At 36.5% G+C, this 26,880-nt stretch overlaps 1 protein-coding gene across 3 annotated transcripts in view; it reads left to right on the top strand.

The window, feature by feature from the left end:
• Window positions 1-5,938: 5,938 nt before the first annotated feature.
• Window positions 5,939-26,880, top strand: part of LOC131160336 (probable 3-hydroxyisobutyrate dehydrogenase, mitochondrial) — a 126,355-nt gene continuing 105,413 nt past the window's right edge. Inside the window, exons 1-3 of one of the 3 annotated variants that reach the window (XM_058115928.1) lie at window positions 5,939-6,177; window positions 6,597-6,685; window positions 6,922-7,036. In XM_058115928.1, coding sequence (XP_057971911.1) covers window positions 6,052-6,177; window positions 6,597-6,685; window positions 6,922-7,036 — 330 coding nt within the window. In that variant the 5' untranslated portion in view covers window positions 5,939-6,051. The remainder of the gene's footprint in view (window positions 6,178-6,596; window positions 6,686-6,921; window positions 7,037-26,880) is intronic. The other 2 variants (XM_058115929.1, XM_058115930.1) reach the window with 2 other exon arrangements.

Raw genomic sequence — 26,880 nt, 5'->3', positions numbered from 1 at the left:
AAAATATTATGCAATGAAATGATAATGGAATGACAATGCAATGAAATGAAATGTGAAACATGAATGATACAAATGGGAAAGAGTCACTTAAAGTGAAATGCAATGCAATGTTAAGATATGAATATGAACAGATGTGTATGATTGAATAATGATAGAAAGAATGATGTATTATGATATTAGAAGTATGTATGTACATAGAACATGTTATGATTGGGCGAGGCGTACCTTTCACCTGGGAGCTTGCAGAGTAAGGCGAGTGCACTAGTAACTACAGATGTGGCAGTAGCCGCATAACGTACTAGGGCAGAGGGAACCTACTTGTATGGATGGGTAAATTTCCCTATCCTTAGGGCCTTTGCTGATAAACTATTGTTGAATGCGTGAGTACGAGATCAAGTTAACACTTGAGAGTTTACTGAGTAAGGTGAATGTCCTAATATGCTTTAGTTGTGACCTTAGGGTTACCTATGCATTAGAGTAGAGGGGTGCTACTTGTATGGGCAGGTAATCACCCCTATCCTTGGGTAATCTTGTGGGTTAAACCTTTGCATGTGATTGGTAGGTTCAGAGAATGATTTCGGTATTAAGTTAATGATTTGCAAATGTTATTAAAATGATATTTATATATCTCATATTAGCCACACGCTGTGTTTAATATATTATTTCTTCCCTTACTGAGATATGTCTCACCCGAATATGATTATTTCTTTTTCAAGACATCCTCGAGGCCGGGCTTAAAGAGCTCGAGGGTTTTTAGACTTTTTTTAGGAGTATTTAAAGAAAAGGTATATATTGATAATGCTTTGGGGAATGTAATCATTTATGTTTTATGTCTTTATGTTTTAAGGCTGTTGAGTGAGGAATGATTGTGAAAATACTGAAATGTTTTGGGAGTTATGTAAATTTATGGAAATACAGGTGATGGATGATTATTATGGATTATAGATAGGAATTAGTGAACTCTGGTATTATGGTATTATATGTATGGAGATTATATTTATGTTTTCCGCTACGTATATGTTGATTATGGATTATTAGGGATTTTATCAGGTATAACGTGCCAGACCTAGGTTTAAAGGTTCGGGACGTTACATACGTGAATATTTCTAGTGGAGCAGCATGAAGAGGGACATTGCTAAATTCGCGAAGTAGTGCTTAACGTGCCAGTAGATAAAGGCTAAGCACTAGAGACTTGGGAGACAATTGCAGCCACTCTACATCCTTAAATGGAAATGGGATCACGTCTTCATGGATTTTGTGACAGGGCTACCACCAGCGTGACAGAGACAAAACACTATTTGGGTGGTCATAGATCGATTGATGAAGACTGCTCACTTCATCCCTATTAAAATAAACTATTCTATGGACAGGCTAGCAAAATTGTACATTCAAGAGATAGTGCGTTCCCATGGAGTTCCGGTATCCATAGTCTCAGACCGTGACCCCCGATTTACATCACGATTTTGGAAAAATTTTTATTAGGCCATGGGGTCACAATTAGCATTCAACACATCTTTTCATCCTCATACTGATGGGCATACCAAGAGGAAGATTCAAATACTTTGAGGATATGCTGTGAGCTTGTGTGCTGGATTTTGGGGGTAGATGGACCCAGTATTTGCCGCTGGTTGAGTTCGCATATAATAATAATTTTCAGGTCAACATCGGTATGGCACCATACAAGACATTATATGATAAAAGGTGTCATTCTCCACTGTACTGTGATGAAGTGGGTGAGAGGGGAGTTCTGAGACCAAAATTGGTACAGCAGGCATACGATAAAATTCAACTAATTAAAGACAGGATTAGTACAGTTCAGAGTCGGTAGAAAAGTTACGTAGATACTCGTCGCCGGGAGTTAGAGTTTGATGTGGGAGATCGGGTATTTTTTAGGGTAGCTCCACTGAGAGGAGTTATGGGATTTGAAAATAAGGGTAAGCTGAGCTTTAGGTACATTGGCCCATTTGAAATACTTGAGAGAGTGGGATCAGTTGCTTACATGCTAGCTCGATCATCAACCCTATTTAGAATTCACGACATATTTCCGGTTTCCATGTTGAGGAAATACGTTCCAGACCCTTTCCACGTGATTAGTTATGTAGAGATATAGCTTAGGGTTTCACTGACATATGAGGAAGCACCGGTGTAGATCTTAGACAGGAAGGAACAAGAATTGCGTACTAAGAAAATTCAGCTAGTTAAAGTCCTGTGGAGGAATCATGCCATAGAAGAAGTTTCGTGGGAGCTTGAAGAGAAAATCAAACAGAATACCCACACCAATTTAGTGGGATACAGTAATAGTCAGTATTATTCAAAATAACAGCAGTTTTATTTTAATTAATAGAAAATGGTGAATGTATAGTTGTATTTTAGATTATAGCGTAGGTAGTGTTTTGGTTTTGGGAGAATTTTCTTTTATGAGTATATTTGTAATCTCCCAGAACCTTGAATGTAACCACGGTATTCCTCCACCATAAGTGAGGGTAAGTAATAAAATAAGTAGCCTAATTTCCTCAAAAGATGATGTTCAATATAGATAATAAATTTTGAGGATGAAATTTTATAAAGAGGGGAGAATGTAGTAACCTGAATAATTATGGAAATTAAATAATAAAGAAAATAGAGGGAAAAAGAATTTTAAAAGGGGGACACAGTAGGGCCTCGTTGACAAACGCGGAAAAGTCTTCTTGGGCTCATTGACGAGAGTTTAGCGAGGGGTCATTTTCGGGGCCTGAAACTCGTCAACGAGGGTTAGGTGCTCGTCAACGAATTTCCTTCTTAAACTCATCGACGAGGTGATGTAGCTTGTTGGCGAGGCCACGTGACAAAACGTCTATAAGTAGCAGAAAATCAGGATTTAGTGGGAGAAAATTATTTTTCCTCATTCCTCTCTTTCTCCTACTTGGTTCCTCTCACTTCTCTCTACATTTCTTGCTCCATCTCTCCTAGTTTCAACAATCCGAAGTCACCACATTGATCTTGGGGAGATTCTCTACAAGTCTGTTGGAGTAAATTGTTGGTTTGGCCAACTTGAGCACCATCCCAAAACCAGGGTAAGTAGATTATTTGGGTATTTTCAGTTTTATTAGGCTTATTTGAGTTTAAATTTTGAGTAATATGGGAATATACTGAAGTTTAGTGAAATAAATTAGGAAATTATATTTTCAGGACTAGGGTGTTTTTGGAACCCTGCAGACATAGGTTGGGGACCGCAGTGAATATTTCTAGGAGCCCAGGTAAATTATAATTCAGAAAATTACGAGTATGTAGGTTTGGAGAAATATAGTTGATTTATTGGAAATATGTATATATATGTATTATTTCAGGATTTTGGGGATAATATGTTGTGAGCGTGAGGATAAGTTGGACGCGAGCCTTCCAGCCAGTTAGGTAAGGGAAATTTGCTATGCTAGTAAATTCAGAATTATTATCAGTAAATTATAGTATTTGTTTATAAAGGTATAGGGTATAAATTATACAGTTTTACAGATTTCAGAATATGAGTTTTATTAATTGTGTGGCCTGAGTAGATATTTGTTAAGTACAAAATGTATATAGTTTTTCATAATATCATGATTTACAATGTATATATATATATAGACAAATATATTTTACAAATAGATGTTTACCAGATAGATATTTTACAAATATTATACAAACAAGTATTTTATAGTATTTACAGAATGTCATGCTTTCCAAAATCATAACACTCAGACATTACAGATTATTCAGTCAGATAAGACAGTTAGATATTACAGTCAGATATTACAAATATTATAGTTAGATATTACAATTGTTTTAGTCAGATATTATAGTATTTTTTGATTAGATTTATAGTGTTATGGTTATTTTGGAAACATGATGAAAGTAGTAGGATATCTATAGAAATAGTATATACAGTATCAAACCCTGATGAATAAAGTTACGTTTAGTTAGCAGAGCACGGTACCATAGTTAGTATAAATCAGAGTGCAACCGCCTATATTAGATAATGTGTGGATGGTTTTCGTTAACCGTGCCTAGAGTAATTGTAGACTCCCCAGAAGACCGGGTTGAGGTGGCCGATTTGACGAGGTAGTTAACAATTCCGAGCCTAGGAGAGGTTGCAATTTGGCCGGACTGAGGATTGGTGAAGTATAGTTGACTTATCTAGTTGGCTAACCAAGATTAAGTCTCGCCTATGGGCCACACAACCTTATTATGAGGGGTTAAATCATGATGTACAGTTTTTCCAAGGTAAACATCTCAACTATGTATATGTATACAGATTTGTAGAATATCAGCAGATATAATATGATACTAGAAGTATGAAAAGTAGAAAACTCAGATATTGCAGTTATACTTTAAACTATGATAAATGCAAGTTATATTGTATATTGATTTACTAGCTTTTACAGTTTCAAATATTGTCAATTTAATATTTATGAAACTCAGTCGCTACACACTAGTAATAGTATATTTCCTCTTACTGAGCGTTGTCTCATCCTAGTGGTTTAACATATTTCAAGTGATCTAACTAGGCGAGCAGATCAAGCTCGCAGATAGAGAGATCTTTTGTACTGTCCTATTTATAGGGTAAGTGTATTCAAGGGATTGTATTTTTGAACATATGATTCTGGGGTGATGTGTAAAGATGTATGTATGGTTTGGAAACACTAAATTCTAGTATTTTAAATATGGATGTATGACTTTATGTTTTCCGCTGAATAGGTGTGTCAATTTGTGTTCAGGGATACCTCATGCTCATCTGGGACCTGAGATGTTATAGCAAGTGTTACACGAGTATCAGAGTAATTTATATTTTATATAAAAAGAAATGGTGTAATTTCTGGGTCGTTACAACAACACAATCAAAGCGACAAATACAAGAAGTCAAAATTTGGGGCTTGATCTATAACACTACCCTTGGCAATAAAAAACACAAAAAACAACCAAAACAATGAAAATACCTTGACCTTAGACAAATCCCTTTTCTTATATTGCAAGACATTTTCCTATCACTCATCTTTGCATTCAATGCTTAATGGATCAAATGGCAAAGGGCTAAGGGGATTCTTGTACGCAAAGCCCAAAGTTTGCAGCATATTGATGCATCCTTCTCACTACCAACATTTGAGAAGTAGACTGAAGGAAAATAACTTAAGAACAAAAAGAACATTTGAGAATTTATATAAGTCACACACAACTTACAATAGAAAAAACTCATGAAACTAGAACACTCAAACTTGACCCATAACTATGACCATTCGCCTTGAACGAAATTTGAGGTAACCAGATAAACCAAGAGACGAAATTTGGGATAGCCAGATAAACCAAGAGACACCATGTGTCCAACCTCTTGATTCACCTAAGCTCAACTTTAATGTATGTCATATATATAAATATGATTAAAATAATAAAATGTCAAAGAATATAAATAAAAAGTATTATAATAAAAATAAAAATAAAAATTAATTATAATTAATTAATTAACTATTATATTTTTAAATTCACTTTTAATGATTTGAGAGCAACTCTATTGTACATGACAATTGAAAAATAGTAGAAATAATTTTTTAAAAATTAAAATTTTTTGAATAATTTTATTTTGATTATATTTTAAATTTACGAAGTCATTTTTTCCTAATTTAATCGAAATTTTGTATAGACTAAGTGATAGATATTAAAGTAATATAACATGTTGCCACAATAATTAAAACCATACAATTTGATTTTTGATTTTTCTAAAAATAGAAATATAAAACTAACAAATGCATTTTCATTAACTCATTTTTAGACTTTACAACAAGGAAAATAAAAAATAAAACAGAAATTATATTAAATAACCTCTTAGTTTTTAGACCACTTTATGCTAAACATTTATGGAAAAAATAAAATAAAATAAAAAGTTAAAAATGAAAAGCAAATAAACAAAACAAGAGCTGGCCAGCTCTGGCGTATTTTGTTTTCTCTGCTGTCAGCTGTTACCTTCTTTTTGGACACGCGACAAACTAAATATAAGCTTCGTCCTTATCGGGTGGGTGCCTGAGCGGCGTGAGCTAGCAAACAGCAATGGCATTTTACAGAGTGAGATCGTTGCAGGCCTTTTCGAAGTGCATGTACACTCTCATTACTTCTCCATTTAATCCATCTTCAACTTGCAGATTCTCTTCGTCCAAACTTTCATCCCAGTTTGAGGTAAGCCTCTAATTTTCTTCTGTTTGGCTTTGATCAGTGGATTGTGAACCCAACATCTCCATCCCCTTCCCCTGAAACTAGTAGGTTGGGTAATTTGAGCTTAAAAGATGCATAGTCAAACCCTGTTGTGCGCTTTCCTTTGTTATAATTCAAATTTCTTTCCAAATCTGTATTTAAGTTCTTGAAGAAATTGTTCACGTTTCCTTGTTATGAAAATTCTATATCTGCTGTTTGAGGGAGATCATGGTCTTCATGTTCTCTCTCTCTTTCTCTCTCGCCCTCTCCCCGTGTACCTCGGTTTGTGTGTATTAATTGGTAAAATAATACAAATCTCTCTCTCTCTCTCTCTCTCTCTCTCTCGCTCAAAGTTTTCTTGGGAATTAGCGTATGTAATTTTTTTTTCTATTGGTGCACCACAGAGTGTGGGATTTATTGGGCTGGGAAACATGGGGTACCATATGGCGAATAATCTAATTAAAGCTGGATACCAACTCACTGTTCATGACTGGTAATGTATTCTACCATTCTTGCAGTTATTGTGTGTGACTATCAATTTTACATGAATTCCATTTTATTTTGTGTATGCGTTTAGAGATGGTTGCATATGTGGTAGGATTAGCATATTTTTCTTTTCATATTCATGAAGCCTGCTAGCTGTTGTCTTTGTTCTTATTCAATCATCTTAGATTCATTTTGCATTTCTGCTGTGAGCATGTAAGGAATTTTGTTTTGTGTCCCCCCCAGCAACCATAATGTAATGAAGGCTTTCGCAGTCAAGGGGGTTCAGACAAGAGACACACCTTCTAGAGTTGCAGAAATGAGTGATGTTGTAATTACAATGTTGCCATCGCCTTCTCATGTAAGTTATGTTATTCCATTTGGTCCGATTCTCTTTGTAGGCAAGGTCTACTCATTATTTGCAGCTTTGTGTGTGTGTGTGTGTGTAATGGTCTTCCACGGTACATTACTCGTCCAGATATATTAAAGTTTAAACTGTAATTGAGTGAATGCTTCATTATGTTTACTGAACATTGTTCAATCTTTGATAAGAACTTTCCTCCTTTTGTTGGTATAAAGAAATTTTGAATCATTTGCTCAATCACTCATCCCATTTTAATCAAGTTATCCTTTTCTCAGGGACCTTCTAACTATATTTTTAATGCTTGTTTGACATTTGTCTTTGGATTGAATTTGCAAAAAACCCCAGAAATTAACATGGGAACTAATTTTGTTAAAGAGGTGGAGATTGAATTGATGGTTCTCAACATGTAGAATAACAAATGTATAAAATGATGTAGAACAGAAAACGCTTTAAGACAAGCTAATATCGTTTTCCTTAAAACGTTATTTGCCCCCACCAGATCGGTGTGTATTGAGTCAGCAAATACATTTTCAGAATACAATGAAGCCTAGAATATAATCTGATATCAGTTTGTGTTATACATAAACGAAAAACTGATCACAAACACTCTTAGAGAAATCTAAACAAATTTCTAGAATTCTATTTCTGCAGAAAACAGAACCCAGGATTGAAGAAAATATAATTTGTAAAAGCCTTATGAGAGAAAGAGAAAGAGAAAGAGAAAGAGAAAGAGAAAGAGAGAATGATTGAATATTTCTACATTTTCATGAAGTAAATTCTGTCTTTAAATAGACTATGTCTTTTTCGAAAGGTTACATCTGTTCAAATCTGTTTCATTAACAACCATTCGCGAAGTAGATTTGTGAAGTCAACTAGGTGTCGACTTGGTTGCACTAGCCGTCGACCTGGTCGCGCCTTGGTCAAGCCTTGGTCGACACATTTTGGAATATATTTAATTATTTTTTTTGTGTTCAGTAGACCTGGTCGCACTTCCAAGGTCTTCTGGTCATGCCTTGGTCGAGAAATTTGGGAAAATCAATTATTCTGACCATTAGATTATTTATACGGTTCAAATTGCACCACTTAATCTTATAAAAAATATAAGATTAATTTTAAGCCATCCGATCATGATCTACGGTCACGATCTCGCGACGATGTAAGCGTGCAAAGTGCAAAGTGCTTGTGCGCCAACTAAATGCACTACTAGCGCCCTACAGCCTATAGCACGCGCGCGCGCGTGTGCAACGGTGTGAAGCACCGTCGTAGGGTACATTAGAGTGCACACTAGCACTATCTCTTAACCAATTTTAAGAAATTATTCCACCCTATCATTTATTAATGACTTTTCCTCTTCCACTCTTTCCAATGTGGGACAAACCCACATAGCATTAAATACTCCTCATGAATGCTTTAGAGAATTCATAAATGGAAGATTTTGAAAACCCATTAAATCGATTATTTTAGAAAATATTTCAACATTCCCCCACCATTTTCAAAATATAGATGAAAAACAATTTATTCAGATAAGAGAAAAATTTATGCACAAATGAAGGTGTGTTTAGAACTTGAACCTTCACTTAGTGAATACATATCAAAGTTAATCAGGATTACATAGTAGACGAACTTTGAACTAGCAATCCTATTTTGATTAACCGGATACATATCACACACAAATTATCAGATCTTTGGGTGTTACCAAAAGCTGACGCATGGATTGGTCTTGCGTCTATATCCCAATTTAATAAGTTCTCTTGAGATGAATCCATTTCTCATAGAAAGCAGCACCAATTCTGACACTCATATAGGTAGGTTTATCAAAGGTACTCCTGTAATTAAAGTGCCTCACACAACCTGTTATAATCCTATTAAAAGCTTAAGGTTCACCTTTTTCACATTATAGGTACAAATCACTATTTTCCTTGGGATGAATTATGTGACACGTACATTTTAGTGCTTCTAGTCACTACATATGATTTACTTTGCTCATTAAACTCAAGAGCTTGAAAATTTCAAGTGTTGAGTCGAGTTTCCATCATCGGTGACTATGGGTTATGGATTTAAGTCCCATCCCTTTTGATGTTTTCCAGACCATGCCTCTTGCAAGTCCTTTTGTTAATGGATCAGCCAAATTTTGGCTTAATCTCACAAAATCTATGGTAATTACACCATCAGTAATTAACTGCCTCACATAACTATGTCTTAGCCCAATATGTCTGGTTTTACCATTATATATATTACTATATGCTCGTGACAAAGTTGCCTCATTGTCACAATGCAAAGATATAGACGGCATAGGCTTTGGCCAAAATGGAATCTCTGATAGCAAATTCTTAGCCTTTTGCTACAAGAAGCTAAAGCCACAAATTCTGATGCCATAGTGGAATCTGTTATAAGGCTTTGCTTCTTTGAACCCCAGGACATAGCTCATCCACCAAAGGTGAATATTCACCCACTGGTTGATGTATGATCATTACGATCAGTGATCCAACTGACATCTGTGGATCTTTCTAAAATAGTAGGATATCCTTCATAATGTATGCCATAATCCATAGTATATTTCAAATACTTTAACACTCTATATATAGCATGCCAATGAATATCACTCGGATTACTAGTATATCTACTAAGTTTACCTATAGCAAATGCAATATCAGGTCTAGTAGAAGTCATAGCATACATCAAGCAACCAATAACTCTAGCTTATTCTAGCTGATATACTACTCTACCAATGTTAGGATATAATTTCAAATTTGCATCAAAATGTGTGCTAACAGGTTTGCAGTCATAGTGATTAAACTTTTTTAGTATTTTTCAATATAGTATTTTGCAGTCATAGTGATCAAAATGTGTGCTAACAGGTTTGCAGTCATAGTGAAGCTAAGGCAAACACGACTCTTATAGTTGCAATCCTAGTAACTGGAGCATAAGTATCAAAGTAGTCTATGCGTTCCTTTTGTGTAAAGCCTTCAGCTACTAACCTTGCTTTGAACTTGTCAATTGTTCCATCTACCTTCATTTTCTTTTTGAAGATCCATTTAAAACCTATTGGTTTTGATCCAGGAGGTAAATCAACCAATTTCCAGGTTTTATTACCCATAATAGAATCCATTTCATCATTCCAAAATGTAGAATCTTGAGACTTCATTGCCTCTCCATAAGTAAGGGGATCTTATTCCACATTTGGTGAAATTATAGTTTGTCTAGAGTGTGATTCTCTAGTACCTTCAACTAGGTAGATTATGAAGTCTAGTCCAAAAGACTTAGTTGTTCTCCTCTCCTTACTCCTCCTAGGTTCACTAGGTTCAGAAGGTTCACCATTAGTACAAAGTGTTTTCAAAGTCTCCACTGATATATTTTGATCACTAACCTTTTGTATGGAAGTGAACTTATTTTCATGGAATTCTGCATCTCTAGATTCTATCGCTAAATTAACTCCTATAGAATCATTTGGTTCAATTACCAAGAATTTGTAAGCTTTGCTATGTTCAGCATAGCCAAGGAATACACATTCTATTCCTCGCTCACCTAATTTCTTTATTTTAGGTTCAGGAAGCCTTACAATTGCTCTACAGCCCCAAATCTTAAGATTTTTTAAATAAGGCTTCCTTTTCTTCCATAACTCATATGGAGAAGTCCTAGTCCTCTTAAAAGGAACTCTGTTTAATATATGACAAGCAGTTAGTAAGGCTTCACCCCAATAACCACTACTTAGTCCTGCATTTGACATCATGGCATTGACCATTTCAACCAATGTTTGGTTTTTCCTTTCTGCCACTCCATTTTGTTGTGGAGTATATGCTGCAGAAGTTTCATGTATCACACCTATAGATTCACAATAGGTGGGGAAGTAATATTCACCTCCTCTATCCGATCTAAGACACTTTATCTTAGTGTCACATTGGTTTTCAACTTTTGCCTTATAAACCTTAAGTTTATCTATTACTTCATCTTTAGTATGCGTAAGATAAACATAACAAAATCTAGAGAAATCATCTTTAAATGTTACAAAATATTTTTTGCCTCCTATGGTAGGTGTACCATGCAAATCACATACATCACTATGCACTAATTGAAGTAAAGAAGAAATTCTAGCAATTTTGTTAGGAAAAGGTTTTCTGGCTATTTTGGTTTTAATTCCATATTAGCCATATCATGCAATTTTGTAGTATTAATGTCCTAAATGATTTTGCCATAAAGAAAGTGAATCAACAATATAAACAGAAACATTCACTTTATTGATATTAAGCTTAAACATACCCTCATACGTATAACCTTTTCCCACAAAGACTCCACCCTTGGAGAGTACAAATTTGTCAGATTCAAACACTAACTTAAAGCCAAACTTATTAAGTAGGCTTCCATAAACTAAATTCTTCCTAATTTCTGGTACATGGTATGCATAAGTGAGAGTTAAACTTTTTCCAGTAGTAAATTTAAAAGTGACATCTCCTTTGCCTTTGACTACAGCAGTGGACGAATTTCCCATGTAGAGAACATTGCCATTTTCCACCGGTTCATACGAGAATGAACACTTGTCTTTGCAAACATGCCTTGTCGCACCTGAGTCAATCCACCATGTACAGTCATCTTCAGTAGCATTGATTTCAGAAATCATAGCCACAAACTTGTTAGAGATTGTTCCATCTTGCTTTTTCTTGAGAAGATGACACTCACTTTTGCAGTGTCCAGGTTTTCCACAATGGAAGCATGAACCTCTCTTTTTCTTATTTTGATTTTTGACAGAATTGAACTTCCTCTTCAGATTCCCTATTTTGGGATGTTGGGGCTGTTTAGAACTGCCTCCTTCTTCCATCATATGAACTTTGGAAGTATGCTCTTTTGCACCTTTTTGGTTCTGCTTAAACACTTCCTCAACTTGGAAATGTTGGCCTAGTTGTTCAAGAGACATTTCCTTCTTGTGTTTCGAAGATTTTCTAACATCTTGCCAGGATGGAGGTAACTTATCAATAATAGACGAAATAGAAATGCATTCATCCATTTTCATACTGTGTTGATTAAACTGGTTAAGGATATGCATAATTTCTTGAAACTACTCTACAACAGGCCTACTATCAAGCATGGTATAATCGAAAAATTTTTCAGTCAGAAATTTTTTACCAGTCGCATCATTTGTGAAATACTTAGCCTCAAGTGCATCCCACAACTCTTTTGCTGTAGCCATATTCTAATATAGGTCGAACAAATTGTTTGCCATTAAATTGCAAATGTGGCCTTTGCACATATAAATCATCTTGTTCCCATTCTAGCCTTGCACGTCCTTGAGCCAAAGTCTCATTCTCATTCATAGCAGGTTTGGGGGATGGTCAGAACATACACCACTTTGAGACTCGCAAGAAGAAAGTGCATCTTTTTCAGCCAGCGCTTGAAATTACTTCCATCAAGTTTGACAAAATCCGTAGCGAATTCCCTTAAGGTTGAAGAACCAACCATTTAATAATAACGTTTTAAGAATGTAGAATAACAAATGTATAAAATGCTTTAGAATTGAAAATGCTTCAAGGCACGTTGCAATGTTGTTTTCCTTAAAACGTTATTTGCTCCCACCAAATCAGTGTGTATTGAGTTAGCAAATATGTTTTCAGGATACAATGAAGCCCATAATATAATCTGATATCAGTTTGCGTTATACACAAACGAAAAACTGATCACAAACACCCTTAGAGGAACTTGAACATATTTTTGGAATTCTATTTCTGCAGAAAATAGAACCCAGGATTGAAGAAAATATAATTTGTAAAAGCCTTATGAGAGAAAGAGAAAGAGAGAATGATTGAATATTTTTATATTTTCATGGAGTAAATTCTATCTTTAAATAGACAGAATTATGGCTTTTTCGAAAGGTTACATTTGTTCAAATCTATTTCATGAAAAGCCATTCACGAAGCAGATTTCTGAAGTCGACTAGGTGTTAACCTGGTTGCACTAGGCATCGACCTGGTCACGCCCTGGTGAAGCCTTGGTTGACACAGTCTGGAATATATTTAATTATTTCTTTATGTTCAGTAGACCTGGTCGCACTTCCAAGGTCTCCTGGTCGCGCCCTGGTTGAGACATTCTGGAAAATCATTTATTCTGACCATTAGATTATTTATACTGTTCAGATTGCACCACTTGATTTATAAAAAAATATAAGATTAATTTTAAGCCATTCAATCATGATCTATGGTCACAATCTCGCAACGATAAAAGCGTGCAAAGTGCTAAGTGCTTGTGCGCCAACTAAATGCGCCACTAGCGCCCTACAACCCACGGCACGCACATGCGCATGTGCGGATTGTGCGAAGCACCGTCCTAGGGTGCACTAGAGTACACGCTAGCACTATCTTCGCACCGTCCTAGGGTGCACTAAAGTACACACTAACATTATCTCTTAACCAACTTTAAGAGATTATTCTACCTTATCATTTATTAATGACTTTTTCTTTTCCACTCTTTCCTGTGGGACAAACCCACATAGCATTAAATACTCCTCATGAATGCTTTAGAGAATTCATAAATGGAGGATTTTGAAAACCCATAAAATCAATTATTTTAGAAAATATTTCAACACAATATCAATAAAAGAAATAAATTATAGAATTCACATGCTTGTATAGTTGTATGTTTAATTTACATCGAAATCATAAGTCTCTTGTACTTAATGTTGGAAATTTTCATTTGTTATTGTCCCACATTGGGAAAGAGAATGGAGGAAAAGTCACTTATATACATGGATGGGTTCAACACCTAATGACTTAAGCTTTTGGGTCAAGTTGGTGCTCACCCTTGTATATCATGCTTGCACAAAGACTCCCCTTATGCTAAAAGTGAAGTGGTGGTATTAGAGCCAATGACTCATAACTCTAGGCAAGCAATAGTGCAAATAAGGTGTAAAAGCTAATTCTCGTGATGTGCTAGCACTTGGAGGACAAAGTGTGTGACTGAGGTGAATAAGGATCATCAAGGTCAAGTAAATGGATCTGAATGGATTGATTTGAAGGCACATGGAACACAATTTGAGGCACATTTGGGGCATGGCACGCTTGAGTAATTGTTGGAGAATTGGGCTTGCTCCCATAGGGGAGGTGTTGGGTTTCCCTCCTATGTGGAGAATGGCTTGCATGTGATTGGTCTACTAAAATGTTTTGGCCAATGCCCAAGTGGATTCCTTGCCTAAGTGGAAGAAGAAGATTTTTTATGGTTTGGAATAACTCACTTAGATGTTTTTATGGAATGATTGATTCATTACATAATTAATTGTAATGAATCACTTAGATGTTTTTATAAAATAACTCACTTAGATGTTTTTATGGAATGATTGATTCATTACATAATTAATTGTAATTTGATTGGAAGATGATTGATCATATTTGGAGAAATTAAAGGTAGCAAAATAAAGAAAGTTATGGTTGAGAGTTACTCCAATTTTCCTGCATTATGGTTAGAGCCATGAAGGGAGAAAGATGAGAGAAAAGTAGGAAGAAAACAGGATGAAAGTAGGGGTTAGAGGTGCCTGTGCATTCAGATTGATCATCACAATCAGATGGTGATTTGCCATCCGATCGAGCTGAATATTTGACCCCATGTCCATGACTTGTCTTTCTTCAATCTGATCGGTTTGATTGTCATTTGGAGGTCATTTGCATTGGTTTTCATGGATTGGACAGCACCCTCTGTTTTTGGTGAGATCTTACCTTTTGTTGGTGATGATTCATGTTAATTTGTATGCCAAGAATTTCTTGTTCTTCATGAATTTAGTTGATGTATGCCTCTAGTTGTAATTGAAGAAGACCTATTGCAACCTACTATTTGACATAGTGGGAGATTGAAAGTGGACTTTGGTCCCGTTGTCTTTCCCCTCAAACTAAAGGGTTTTCCACGTAAATTTGGTGTTCCCGTTATGATTGTGTGGTTGATATGTATTTTTTGGCTGCTGATTATTTCAGATTATTGGGTAATTAATTATTGTACTTAGTGTTAATTGGATTAGGAGAAGGTTTGTCTTGGGTTTTTGTGCTTTGACCATCACCTCCATATCTCCCCTTTTCCAATAGGAGGCGGGAGAGTTCTAGAGATCACAAGTGGAGGGGGGAGGAGGGGCGGAATTGTTGAAAATTTCCACTTGTATGGGCTTAAGTGTTGGAGAATTGGGCTTGCTCCCCATAGGGGAAGTGGTAGAGTTCGAGAAATCACAAGATGGTGGGGGGGGGGGGGGTGTTGGAATTCTTGAAAATTTCCACTTGTATGAGTTGTTCCACATTGGAAAAGGGAGTGGAGGTGGAGTGGCTTATATACATGGATAGGACGGACCAACACCAAATGGCTTAAGCTTTTGCTTCAATTTGATGCTTATCATGCATATCAAGCTTGCACAAGGAGTCCCCCAATGCGGATCATTATAGATTTCTCCTGTCGTTAAATCACCACCATTGTGCTAGTTCTTATATTAAAAATTCATTTTTAGAACTTTCTTATTTTTCACTAGAATTTAACAATAAATGTAACTATCACTAGAACGGTCATTGCCACTTATAATGTGAAATAAGTATGGAGTATTTGTTCCAATGTTTCTACATGTGACTTTCATGCTAGAAGTCAATTGCTTATATTTGTAATCTATGTTACTGTTTTTGATTAAGATATTTTTGAGGATGTTAAAATGAAATTAGTGAAGTTACTTCATCCAATTGTTGCAATATTTTCGCTTTTCTTTTTAGGAATCTGAAATTTGAAACATGATGACTGATGATACTAAAACAAAGACAAATGAAATAAAAGGGAAAATTAATTATAAATGAACCTCTTTAACGTGTAATTTTGCTTCTCTCAGCCTTTGCTACTCCTTTAAATATGTGAGACAATAATTTAAACATCACTATGTCTTGATCATTACTCCTTAATACACTGTGTGCTAGTTTGCTGGTTTTTTATAACTTTTTTCTTCACATCCTTACCTTCTTTTCCTTGATGGAGATCTTAAATATTTTATTTCAATAATTCAACTTGTTTGTGTGGGACATTCATAAGAAATAATGAAGAGAGAATTCCACATTAAAGAACTTGCTGATTTCATTGCTTTTATAGATAGTTTTAACAGTCATTGATCGTAAGTGTGAGTTTTGGAAGCTAGTCTATAAGTGTAAAATTCATGAAGAATTATCTTTGGTCTTATGGGTAAAGTTGTTAAGAGTGGTTGTAATTAGGCTATTTCACTAGGACTTAATATATAATTAGATGGATGGTCTATGAGATTCATATTATCCAGAGCTAAACTTATCTCATCTTCTTCCCTTTGTTGAGTTGTGGATCATATTCAAAATGCTTATCCACTTGAGACCCCAAGCCTACTCTCAAGGTTCAAACACTTCATGCCATGTGAAGGGCTTTGCAACACTAGTTGTAGCATCTAAGCTTCACTAGTTAGCCAAAAGTAAATTGTAAACTCACCTCATGAACATTTTCACAACCATCAAATACAAATTGTGTGAAAGTAGTAAGCTAGCATGAAAGTAAAAACGGGTTAAGTAGTAAACACAATTCATCTTATTATGTCTTCATATGCAACGTGTATTTAGTGAGTGAAATAAGTGGGTTAAACATTTTTACAAAAGCTAGTGAGCTATACAATAATTGATGAACACTCACCCTCCTCTAAAGAGCTTTCTATATGATTCCTACTCTAGAACTAGGAAACATTACTCTTTGTTTTCATTAAGGCTTTACTATATTCAAAAAATAAACCCTACGTAGTATTTACTTGATGGTTAGCCACCCAATGCATGCAAGACAAGCGATCATTGGCAACCATAAAGTCCTAAACAAGCTTTATTAGTGACATTCTCCCCCTTTATGCGGTCAACGTCCTTGTAGATTGATTTTGACACTATGTATCCGTAAACTGTTGCATGTCTTCAGCTGACATCCGTTTGTTTTCTTAATCTTCAAGGTCCTTCCACTTTACTAAGAACTTGTACCATCGTTGCCTTGATGATGTGAACTCTCAGCCTGCAAGGATCTCTTCAACTTCTTGCATTTAAGGTAGCAAGGTCGTAGGGTGCACCTTCATCCAAGCTGGAGGATCAATCTTCTTCTTCTTCTTCTTCTTCTTCTCTCTCTCTCTCTCTCGCCCACTCTGTTTTTAAAATTTTTTTTTCTTGGTCTTTTTATTTTAATTTTATTTTTTGTCCCTAAGAATGAATTGGATCAAATGACATTGACTCTGGGTCAGTCTTGCTTTGGGTACATTTTGAATTGGCCTAATCAATAGTTTTGGTTTGAGTTTTATAGGTGGATCCGTTTATCTTAAAATCTGGTTGTGGGCTGGGCTTTGCCGCTCTTTCTAGGAAGGGAATAAGGTTTTAACAAGAGAAAGTAAGAGGGTGGGGCTTTACATGGGTTTGTGATTCTTACCTTCAATTGCACATGCAGATGAAAGATGGCAGAGCCATAAGTATGCAGTGGTGGAGATGCACGCCAGGTAGCTTGTAGTGCTGTGATTATTGTTGGTGAAGCTTCGGAGACCTTGGTGCTCTGGTTGTGGCATATGATTGAAGAGAAAGGAGACTCCCATGGATGATTTGGGATTCAGCACAGAAGTTGGTTTGCTTCTCAATCGAGGATGAAGATGGTGGTGATGCAGTAGCAGCATCAGCAATGCAGCAGCAACATTTTTTTTTTTCTTGCTCTCTGCTACCTCTGCTCAGTTCTGGCAGTGACCAACATTAACAACGTTTTGTTTTTTTTGTGAAACTGCTTCTTGACCTCTTTTGTCTTCACCTGCAATGCTGCAGATCAATTGGGTTATCTGTATGTGATGGATTGTTTGGTGATTATTGTTTCAATGCAGTTGTTTGATGAAGAGGAATTAGGGTTTGTATGTATTAATTGGTGAAGCTTGGGGTCATATTTGGTGTAGCTGGAGTTTTGGAAGTGGTATTGTTTTATTTTTATAATGATGAATGGAAAGGATTTCATGTTGCTGGTGCTGGGCCTGTGACTGTTTGCGAAGATAAGTGTCTATTGGCTGAAGATATGATGCAGCAGGGCTAGGATGCTGGATGGCAGAGTGGCTGGTGACTCCCAATAGTGGCTGCCCGAAGTTGTGGTGGGGGATCGATATGGGACTTCTGATACCAAATTGATGCAGGAATGATTGGCAAAAGAGAAGGATGCAGGAAAATAGGATAAAATAATAGGAAAATAAACAAGGAATTAAAAGGGAGAATAAAAATGTAGACAGAACTCAATTAGGGCTGAATGCTCTATTTTTCATTCTATACTTCATGGTTACACATCAAGCCTTTATATTGGCTTTCTCCTAATACTAATAAGTAAACAATTTCTAGGAGTTAATATTAAATCCTAATTAATACAACATAATATCAAATCCCTAAAAATAGAGCGAAATATAATTGTCAAATATTTGAATTATAAAACCCTAGATATTCATAAAGACCCTGTATGATGTGTATGCCTATAGTAGACTCGAATTTCTTGCTGAGTGTGATTGCCATCACTCCAGCCATCCCCTCCACTGTCCAAGGCACTTCCTTCCCTGCAATTAAATGCCTTCTTCAAGGCCTGAAGGAGCAACCACCATCCCGAGGCTTCTGCTACTTTTCCCCATCCATTTGAAATCAGCTTCAGGCTAAGAGAGCCTCATTTTATCATCTGATCAAACCCTATGGAGAATGCCTTCCCACAAGGTCCTAACCAGAATAGCTCAATTTGTCACAATAATCAGGAGAATTCTCCATTGCCTATCAGCAAGAATGATGTTTTTCTTCTTGCGCATTCTAAAATTTGTGGGGATACATACTTGATCTATATTAAGAGTCTTTTTTATCAACATTACATGAGTAATTAAAACTCATACTTGATTAACAATTTGTTTGTTCTAGATCAACAGTATTCTGTGCTCACTGTCATTCTCACCACCACCAATAGTCAGGTTTCAGAAAAAGGGTATTTTAACATCTTGTCCATGTTCTCACAATAACTGCCATCACTGCTAATTATTATATATAGAAGAATCCAAATTTAGGATTCAAACAGTCTTTGGGATATGGCTTAGCAGCAACTTGAGAAGTGTAAGGGAACTTGAAAGCCAATCTAGTGGGAGAATGGATCTATGTTGCTTGTTCTAGAATTGTATACAATTCCTTCTTAGTGATATAAGGTGTTAAGTTGGTAGTTGCAGGAGTCAAAGGCATGGCGTAAGGTTTAGTGGGGCGTGAAGGATGGACCCCCTAACTTGGGCTTGTGAATAGTAGAGAAGTGCAATGGATGGGTAGGATAGCATCTCTTGGAGGCTGTACTTAGGCATTTGATGCATGATTCAAAAGGGATGGATCTCTCTTGGGTGGAAGAGCAAGACTACCATGCTCTCAAGAAGTTCTGTGAGTGGGAGGATTATCATTACCCTCATGCAGAGTGGGGTTGATTAGAGGAGATGAAGGATCTGGTGGACTATTTTGTAGCTGGATGGCAGCAGGGAGCATCTTTTGAATCTGGCTGATTGTGGCCACAGTTTGGTTGAGTGTCTCGGTATTCTTTTGGGGCACAGTTTGGTTAAGTGCCTTGGTATTCCTTTAGAGAGCATTGAACACCTTATTTTGAGAAGATTAAAAGATCTGCATCATAGGTTATGTAGGTAGCAAATTGTGATTCTTTGTGCTGAGAAGGGTGATGACCTAGCCCCTGTTTGGAATGTCTTAAAAAAATAGTTATGCTAAAAATAATTGAAATAAGTACTTGTTAAAGATAGTGCTGTTTTGCTTGCTCTGGAATAAGTACTTATTGCAAAAAGTACTTTTCCAATACTACTTTTTTTTTCTTTTTTTGGGGGGTGGGGGGTAATAAGTGCTTTTTGGAAAGTAACTTGAGATTACTTTTTGACTACTTATTAATAGTCGCTGCTCATGGGCGGTGGCAAAATTTGTAAATTTTAAAAACTTAAGGGTAAAGTGAGCATTTTACTTTCTTTCTTTTTTTTTTTTATATAAAAAAAAAAAAAAGATTATTGCACCCACCTTTTTCAAATATGATCTCTTTTGAATGCTATGAGTTAAGTTGCTATTCTTGTGTTTACTTCATGGACCTTTTTTCCTATTTTGGCATTTTTTGGGTTGCTCTTCTTACTTAATTGATAGATCTTACTTCATTATTCAATTTATTCTCATATGAATATCTCATGTTTAATCTTGAAAACCCTATACTAATCAGCCCGATGACAAAACTTGAAAGTGGGGCAATTGCATCCTTTTGAGATTCGTTAGGTGAGAGAAACTCTATGTACTTGACTGAGATACTAGAGTGTCAAGGGGTGGATCAATATTTATATGGAAGGTAACATAAAATTTTCAATGAAGGAAACTAAGTACATGTTTGATTTAAGTTTGAAACCTTCTACAGTTACTAAGGTAATGTTTGTGGAGTGGGTGTGCTGGGGTGTTGATACCTTTCCCTTGTGTAACTGTACTTTGCTTTGGCTTCTAGACCAATGGGAGACTGACCTTTTGTCTACTGGACCTAGACGTAGATTAGGCTCTCTTTAAAGTGGTAATGATTGTTAACGGAGATAATTCAGGCAATTAGGCTGTAAATAATGCTGATTAGGCTGTAAATAATGCTGAAAATCTGGAAGCATTTAAGTGTTGAAAATCAGGCAATTAGGCTGTAAATAATGCTGAAAATCTGGCAGCATTTAGGTGCTGAAAATCAGGCAACAGCTATGTAAATCTCTTCTATATAATGAAAGCAAAGCTGATGGAAAGGGCAATCAGACCAAAATAAACATGGTATCAGAGCCCCTCTTCTGATTCCGTCGTTTTGGTCTTACTCACTGGGCGCGATTCTCTTCGCTGTTTGTTTTTTTTTTTCTTTCTTCTTCTTTCCCTCGGTTTCAGCAAGTTCTTTCTTGCTTTTCGTGGGCATCGACCTTCTCTGTGGTGTCCACTTTGGTGGTTTTGAGTTTTGTTTGGGGCTGCCGGAATTTTTTTTAGTTGTGCATGCTGTCCTTCGTTGTGGGCTACTCATCTTGGTGTTTTTTTCTCATGGTGGCTGCACATCTTTGTGGCTGTCGGCAGTTTCTGTGGTGGTCAGGAGCTTCAACTCCTGGTGTGATCGATGAAGGTGCTGTGTTTCTTGCTCTATTGTGTCGTTTTTCACACAGGGCAGGTATTTCGAGTTAGGCTTCTGTGCTTGATCTGGCTTTTATTTTATTTATTTATTTTAAATTTATGATGGGCTTTTGTAATTTGGTTGTGTCTGTGGACCTTTTAATATTTGGATTTGGACCTGATTTGAGTTAGGCTTGTCGTTTATTTGGTTGACTGCTTGGGCTTATTTTTTTAGTGCCTTTCATCATGTCTATTGAAAAGACTATTGTTCGATTTACTGAAAAGAATTTCATTACATGGGAATTCCAATTTAAAATGTTCTTGAAAGGGAACGAATTTTCAAATCCTATTGATAGTTCTACTCAAGTTCCCACTGATGAAAAGGAATTTGCACAATGGGACGTCAAGGATGCTAAGGTGATCTCTTGGCTTTTGGGGATGATTGAATCTCACCTCGTGGCCAATCTTCGCTATTTTACTACGACTTAGGTTATGTGGGAATATCTCCACCGTATTTACCACTAAGATCACAATGCTTGGAAGTTCCAATTGGAGTTGGAAATTAGTAATTACGTACATGGTAATTTACCTATTGAACAATTTTATTCTGGTTTTATTAATCTTTGGAGCGAGTATTTTGTTATTGTTCATGCTAAGGTTCCCCCTATGACACTTGCAGCTCTTCAAGTAGTTCATGCTGAGAGTCAACGCGATCAGTTTTTGATAAAACTTCGACTTGAATTTGAGCCTGTTCGAGCTAGTTTATTGAACCGTAATCCGGTTCCTTCTTTGGATATTTGTTTGGGAGATCTATTGTGTGAAGAACAACGGTTATCCACTCAGATGGGTATGACTTCTGAGAAGGTATTTTCTAAGGCTGTGAATGTAGCATATTTAGCACAAAGGAGAGGGAGGAACAAGTTGCAGTGTTTCAGTTGCAAGGAGTTTGGTTATATTGCTCGTAACTGTCCTAGGAAAGTTTGTAACTATTGCAAGAAAGAAGGCCATATCATCAAAGTCTGTCGAGTGTAGCCTCAAAATCATCAATCCCAAGCTTTTCAGGCTGGTGTTCAGTCCTCTTCTTCGTCTTCTTCTTCTGCACCACCCACTGTAAGCTCTGACTCATCTATTCTCACACCAGCAATGGTCCAACAGATGATTGTGTCTGCTTTTACGACCTTAGGCTTGCAAGGTATGACTACTGACTCAACTTCTTGGATTGTTGATTTAGGCGCTTCTAATCATAAGACTGGTAGTATGATGGGTCTCCATGGTGTTCATAAGTATAAAGGCACGCAAAATATTCAGATTGCTGATGGCAGTACTCTTCCAATTATTGTTGGTGGTAATTTGGGCTCTTTATTTCGCGATGTTTTTGTCTCTCCTGGATTGATGTGAACCAGTGAGATCGGAATTCCTTGAACCCACAAACAAATTGAAAACTTACCCAAGAACGCCAAGAGTCAAGTCAAGATGATCTAGACCTGTTGAAATCTTGTTTCAAAAACCTAGATTCGGTGAGAACACCACAAAGGTTTGGCCTTTGATAAGTTCTTAGTTCATTCAAGAACAAGTAGAGAAAACTAAGAATTCTCTATGAAGAAAACTTCATTCACGTTCAACTTGTGGAGAATGTGGCTACAAGTCTGTTTTTGAACCCCTCGATGAAACCCTAGGGCCAACTAAGGCCTATAGCAATTAAAAGACATGAACTGAACATCTCAAGCCCAAAACACCCTAACCATACGCCTAAAACTAATAAAACAAGCCCACCTAATAAATTAAATAGGCCTAAACGCCTACAACCATAGAAACATAAAATAGGCCCACACGCTTATACTTAATGAAATAAAGAGTCTACACTAAACCACTAGGCTATACTGCCTCCCTATGTAGCTTGTATCACATGGATTAAAGTTGGTTCTTCTTCTTTCAAGCCCATCTTGAATGTTGGGGTCTTGCTTGATAAATTTGCTAACTCGGCAAGTGGATTGCACCAATCCTTGCATTGCTTCCTTGATCTTCTTAGCTTTTGACCTTGTGATTGGCCCATCTGGAACTTGCAAGGGATCTCTAAGACTCGGTCCACTATGGTGCCCATCATTCCCCCTCTCCTCAAAAGGATTCGACCTCGAATCGTCATCTACATCAAAAGGAGAAAGAGAAAGATCAGAAATATTGAAAGTAGCAAATACATTATACTCACCTGGAAGATCCACTTTATAAGCATTATCATTAATTTTCTCATGGATTTGGAAAGGTCCTTTTCCTCGAGGATGCAATTTAGTCCTTCTATGGGTTGGGAATCTTTCTTCGTGCATGTGAACCCAAAGACAATCTCCTGGTTCAAAGATGACATGCATTCGCCCTTTATTTGCTTGGGAAGCAAACTTTTCATTCTTCTGCGCAATTTGAAGCCATAGCCTCTCATGAATTGACTTCACCAATTCGGCCTTCTTGTGTCCATCCAAACCACTCCTTTCATCAATAGGTAAAGGCATCAAATCTAAAGGAGTAAGTGGTTTAAAACCATAAACAATTTCAAAGGGAGAATAGGAAGTAGTAGCATGCATAGTCCTATTATATGCAAACTCTATAAATGGCAAACAGTCCTCCCAAGTTTTTAAATTCTTTTGAATGATAGTGCATAAGAGTTGAGTTAGTCTTGTTGACTACTTCAGTCAATCCATCAGTCTGTGGATGACAAGTAGTGGAAAATAAAAGTTTGGTACATAATTTTCCCCAAAAAACATTCCAAAAGTTCCTAAGGAATTTAACATCCCTATAAGAAACGATACTCCTAGGTACACCATGGAGTCACACTATTTCCTTGAAAAACAAATCAGCTATGTTTGTGGCATCATCTGTTTTATGGCATGGAATGAAATGTGCCATTTTACCTGTCCTCTAGCACAAAAATATAATCTCTACCCGTTTTTGTCCTAGGAAGCCCCAAAACAAAGTCCATAGATATGTTCACCCATGGCTCACTAGGAATGGGTAAGGGTGTATACAACCCTTGTGGTAAAACCTTAGATTTGGCCTTTCTACATGTAATGCACCTACTACATATTCGAGTGACATCTCTTCTCATCCTAGGCCAAAAGAAATGTTCATGTAAAATTTCTAAGGTTTTTCTGACACCAAAGTGTCCCATTGCCTTACGCACCAATAATTCACGCATTGAACAGTTTGTCACACCCAATTTGCTTTATTTAAACAAATAACCATCATGCTTGTAAAACTTACCAAATGCCGCTTTATCACACACCATGTGCACATTAGAAAAATCAGCGTCATTGGCATACACGTCTTTCATATATTCAAACCCAAGCATTTTAGCACTCATAAAAGTAAGAAGTACATACCTCCGTGATAAAGCATCAGCAACAATATTTTCCTTACCTTGCTTGTAACGAATGACATAAGGAAAGGTCTCGATGTATTCCATGCATCTAGCATGTCTCTTAATTAATTTACCTTGACCCTTGAGATGCTTCAATGATTCATGATCAGTGTGGATCACAAAGTCCTTAGGCCAAAGGTAGTGCTGCCACGTATCTAGAGCGCAAACAAGAGCATAAAGTTCTTTGTCATAAGTGGGGTAATTCAAGGCCGCCCCACTTAGCTTCTCATTGAAGAAAGCTACGGGCTGCCTATCCTGCATCAAAACGACTACAATTCCTATTCCTCAGGCATCACATTCAATCTCAAAAGTTTTGTTAAAGTCAAGTAATGCTAACATAGGTGCAAAACATAACCTTTCTTTAATAGTAGCAAATGCATTTGCTTGATCAATCACCCAATGAAATCCAACATTTTTTTTTAATTATTTCAGTGGGTGGTGCAACAATGGTGCTAAAATCCTTAACAAAACGACTATAAAAGCTAGCTAAACCATGAAAGCTTCTTACCTCAGTGATGCCTTTAGGCGTTGGCCACTCCTTGATGGCCTTGACTTTCTCTTCATCCACCTCAATACCTTTAGTACTAACAGCATAACCAAGAAAAACAACTTTTTCCATACAGAAGGTACATTTCTTAAAATTAGCATACAACTTATCACATCTCAACACATCAAACACACATCTCAAATGCTCAATATGTTCATCTAAGTTCTTGCTGTACACTAGGATATCATCAAAGTACACGACTACAAATTTGCCTATGAACGCACGTAATACATGGTTCATTAATCTCATGAAAGTACTAGGCGCATTTGTAAGTCCAAATGGCATAACCAACCATTCATAAAGTCCACATTTAGTCTTAAAAGCAGTTTTCCATTCGTCTCCCTCTTTCATTCTAATTTGATGGTATCTACTTTAAAGATCTATTTTATTGAAAATACATGAGCCATGCAATTCATCGAGCATATCATCTAATCTAGGAATGAGATGACGATACTTTACCGTAATATTGTTGACCGCTCTGCAATCAACTCACATCCTCCAAGTCTCATCCTTCTTTGGCACTAGTAGCACTAGTATTGCACATGGGCTCATGCTCTCTCTCACGTACCCCTTGCTCATCAAATCTTCAACTTGCCTTTAAAGCTCCTGTGTCTCCTTCGGATTACTCCTATAGGCTGATTGGTTTGGAATAACAACTCAAGGTACAAAATCAATTTGATGCTTAATGCCTCTAATGGGCGGTAATCCACTCGACATCTCCTCTGGAAATACATATTCGATCTCCTCCGGAAATACATCTTCGAACTCTTGCAACAAAGAAACAACCAAACTAGGAAGAGATTGGTTAATTTCATCAAGATTAAGATAAGATTCTTTGTAAATGAGAAAAATCATAGGCTGGTTTGCTAAGAAGGCCCTCTTAATCTCATTCTCCTTTGCATAAAAACTCATCGTTGTCTTTTCTTTTCTCTCTGCAGGTTCTCTTTCATTTTTCTCTCATGGCTCCACTCTCTTTTCTTTATTCTCAGTCACCTCTCTATTTTCTTTTCCACTCTCTCTTTTTCTCTCTCGTGGCTTCACTATCTTTTCTTTATTCTCAACCACCTCTCTATTTCTTTTTCACTCTTTTTTTTTCGAGATTTCGGCCTCACCCTCATTTTTATTTTCTCTCATTTTTCTTTCTTTTGTTTCGGCCTCACCCTTTCTTTTTTGCTCAATCTCACTTTTCAGCTTCAGTTGGTCCTCATAGACTTGTTTTGGGCTTAAAGGAGCAAGCTTGATTGTTTTCGGAAATTAAAGGAAAGATTCGTGTTATCAATTAAAGAATTTGCAGATCTAAATTCTTGAATCAAGGACACGAGTAATCAATTGTGAAAATCATAGATCTGAATTCAAACACACGAAATTAGCAAAAATGAAGAAGGAATTGTTGATCAAAAAGAAAACCCTAGAACACGCCCAAGAGAAAAACAAAAAAAACCAAATGCAAGAATTAAAAAGGATAAATTTGACCTGATTTGGAGCCTGACCTCTGATACCAAATGATATGAACCCGTGAGATCGGAATCCCTTGAGCACATAAACAAATTGAAAACTTACCTAAGAACGCCAAGAATCAAGTTAAGATGATCTAGACCCGCTGAAACCTGTTGAAATCTTGTTTCAAGAATCTAAATTTGGTGAGAACGCCACAAATGTTTGGCGTTTGATAAGTTCTTAGTTCATTCAAGAACAAGTAAAGAAAACTGAGAATTCTCTATGAAGAAAACTTCATTCACGTTCAACTTGTCGAGAATGCGGCTACAAG

Source organism: Malania oleifera, chromosome 7 (assembly GCF_029873635.1).
Source record: "Malania oleifera isolate guangnan ecotype guangnan chromosome 7, ASM2987363v1, whole genome shotgun sequence".
In the NCBI taxonomy this organism is placed as follows: domain Eukaryota; kingdom Viridiplantae; phylum Streptophyta; class Magnoliopsida; order Santalales; family Ximeniaceae; genus Malania; species Malania oleifera.
Note: the sequence above shows the minus strand (reverse complement) of the source record. Positions and strands in the feature narration are given on the sequence as shown.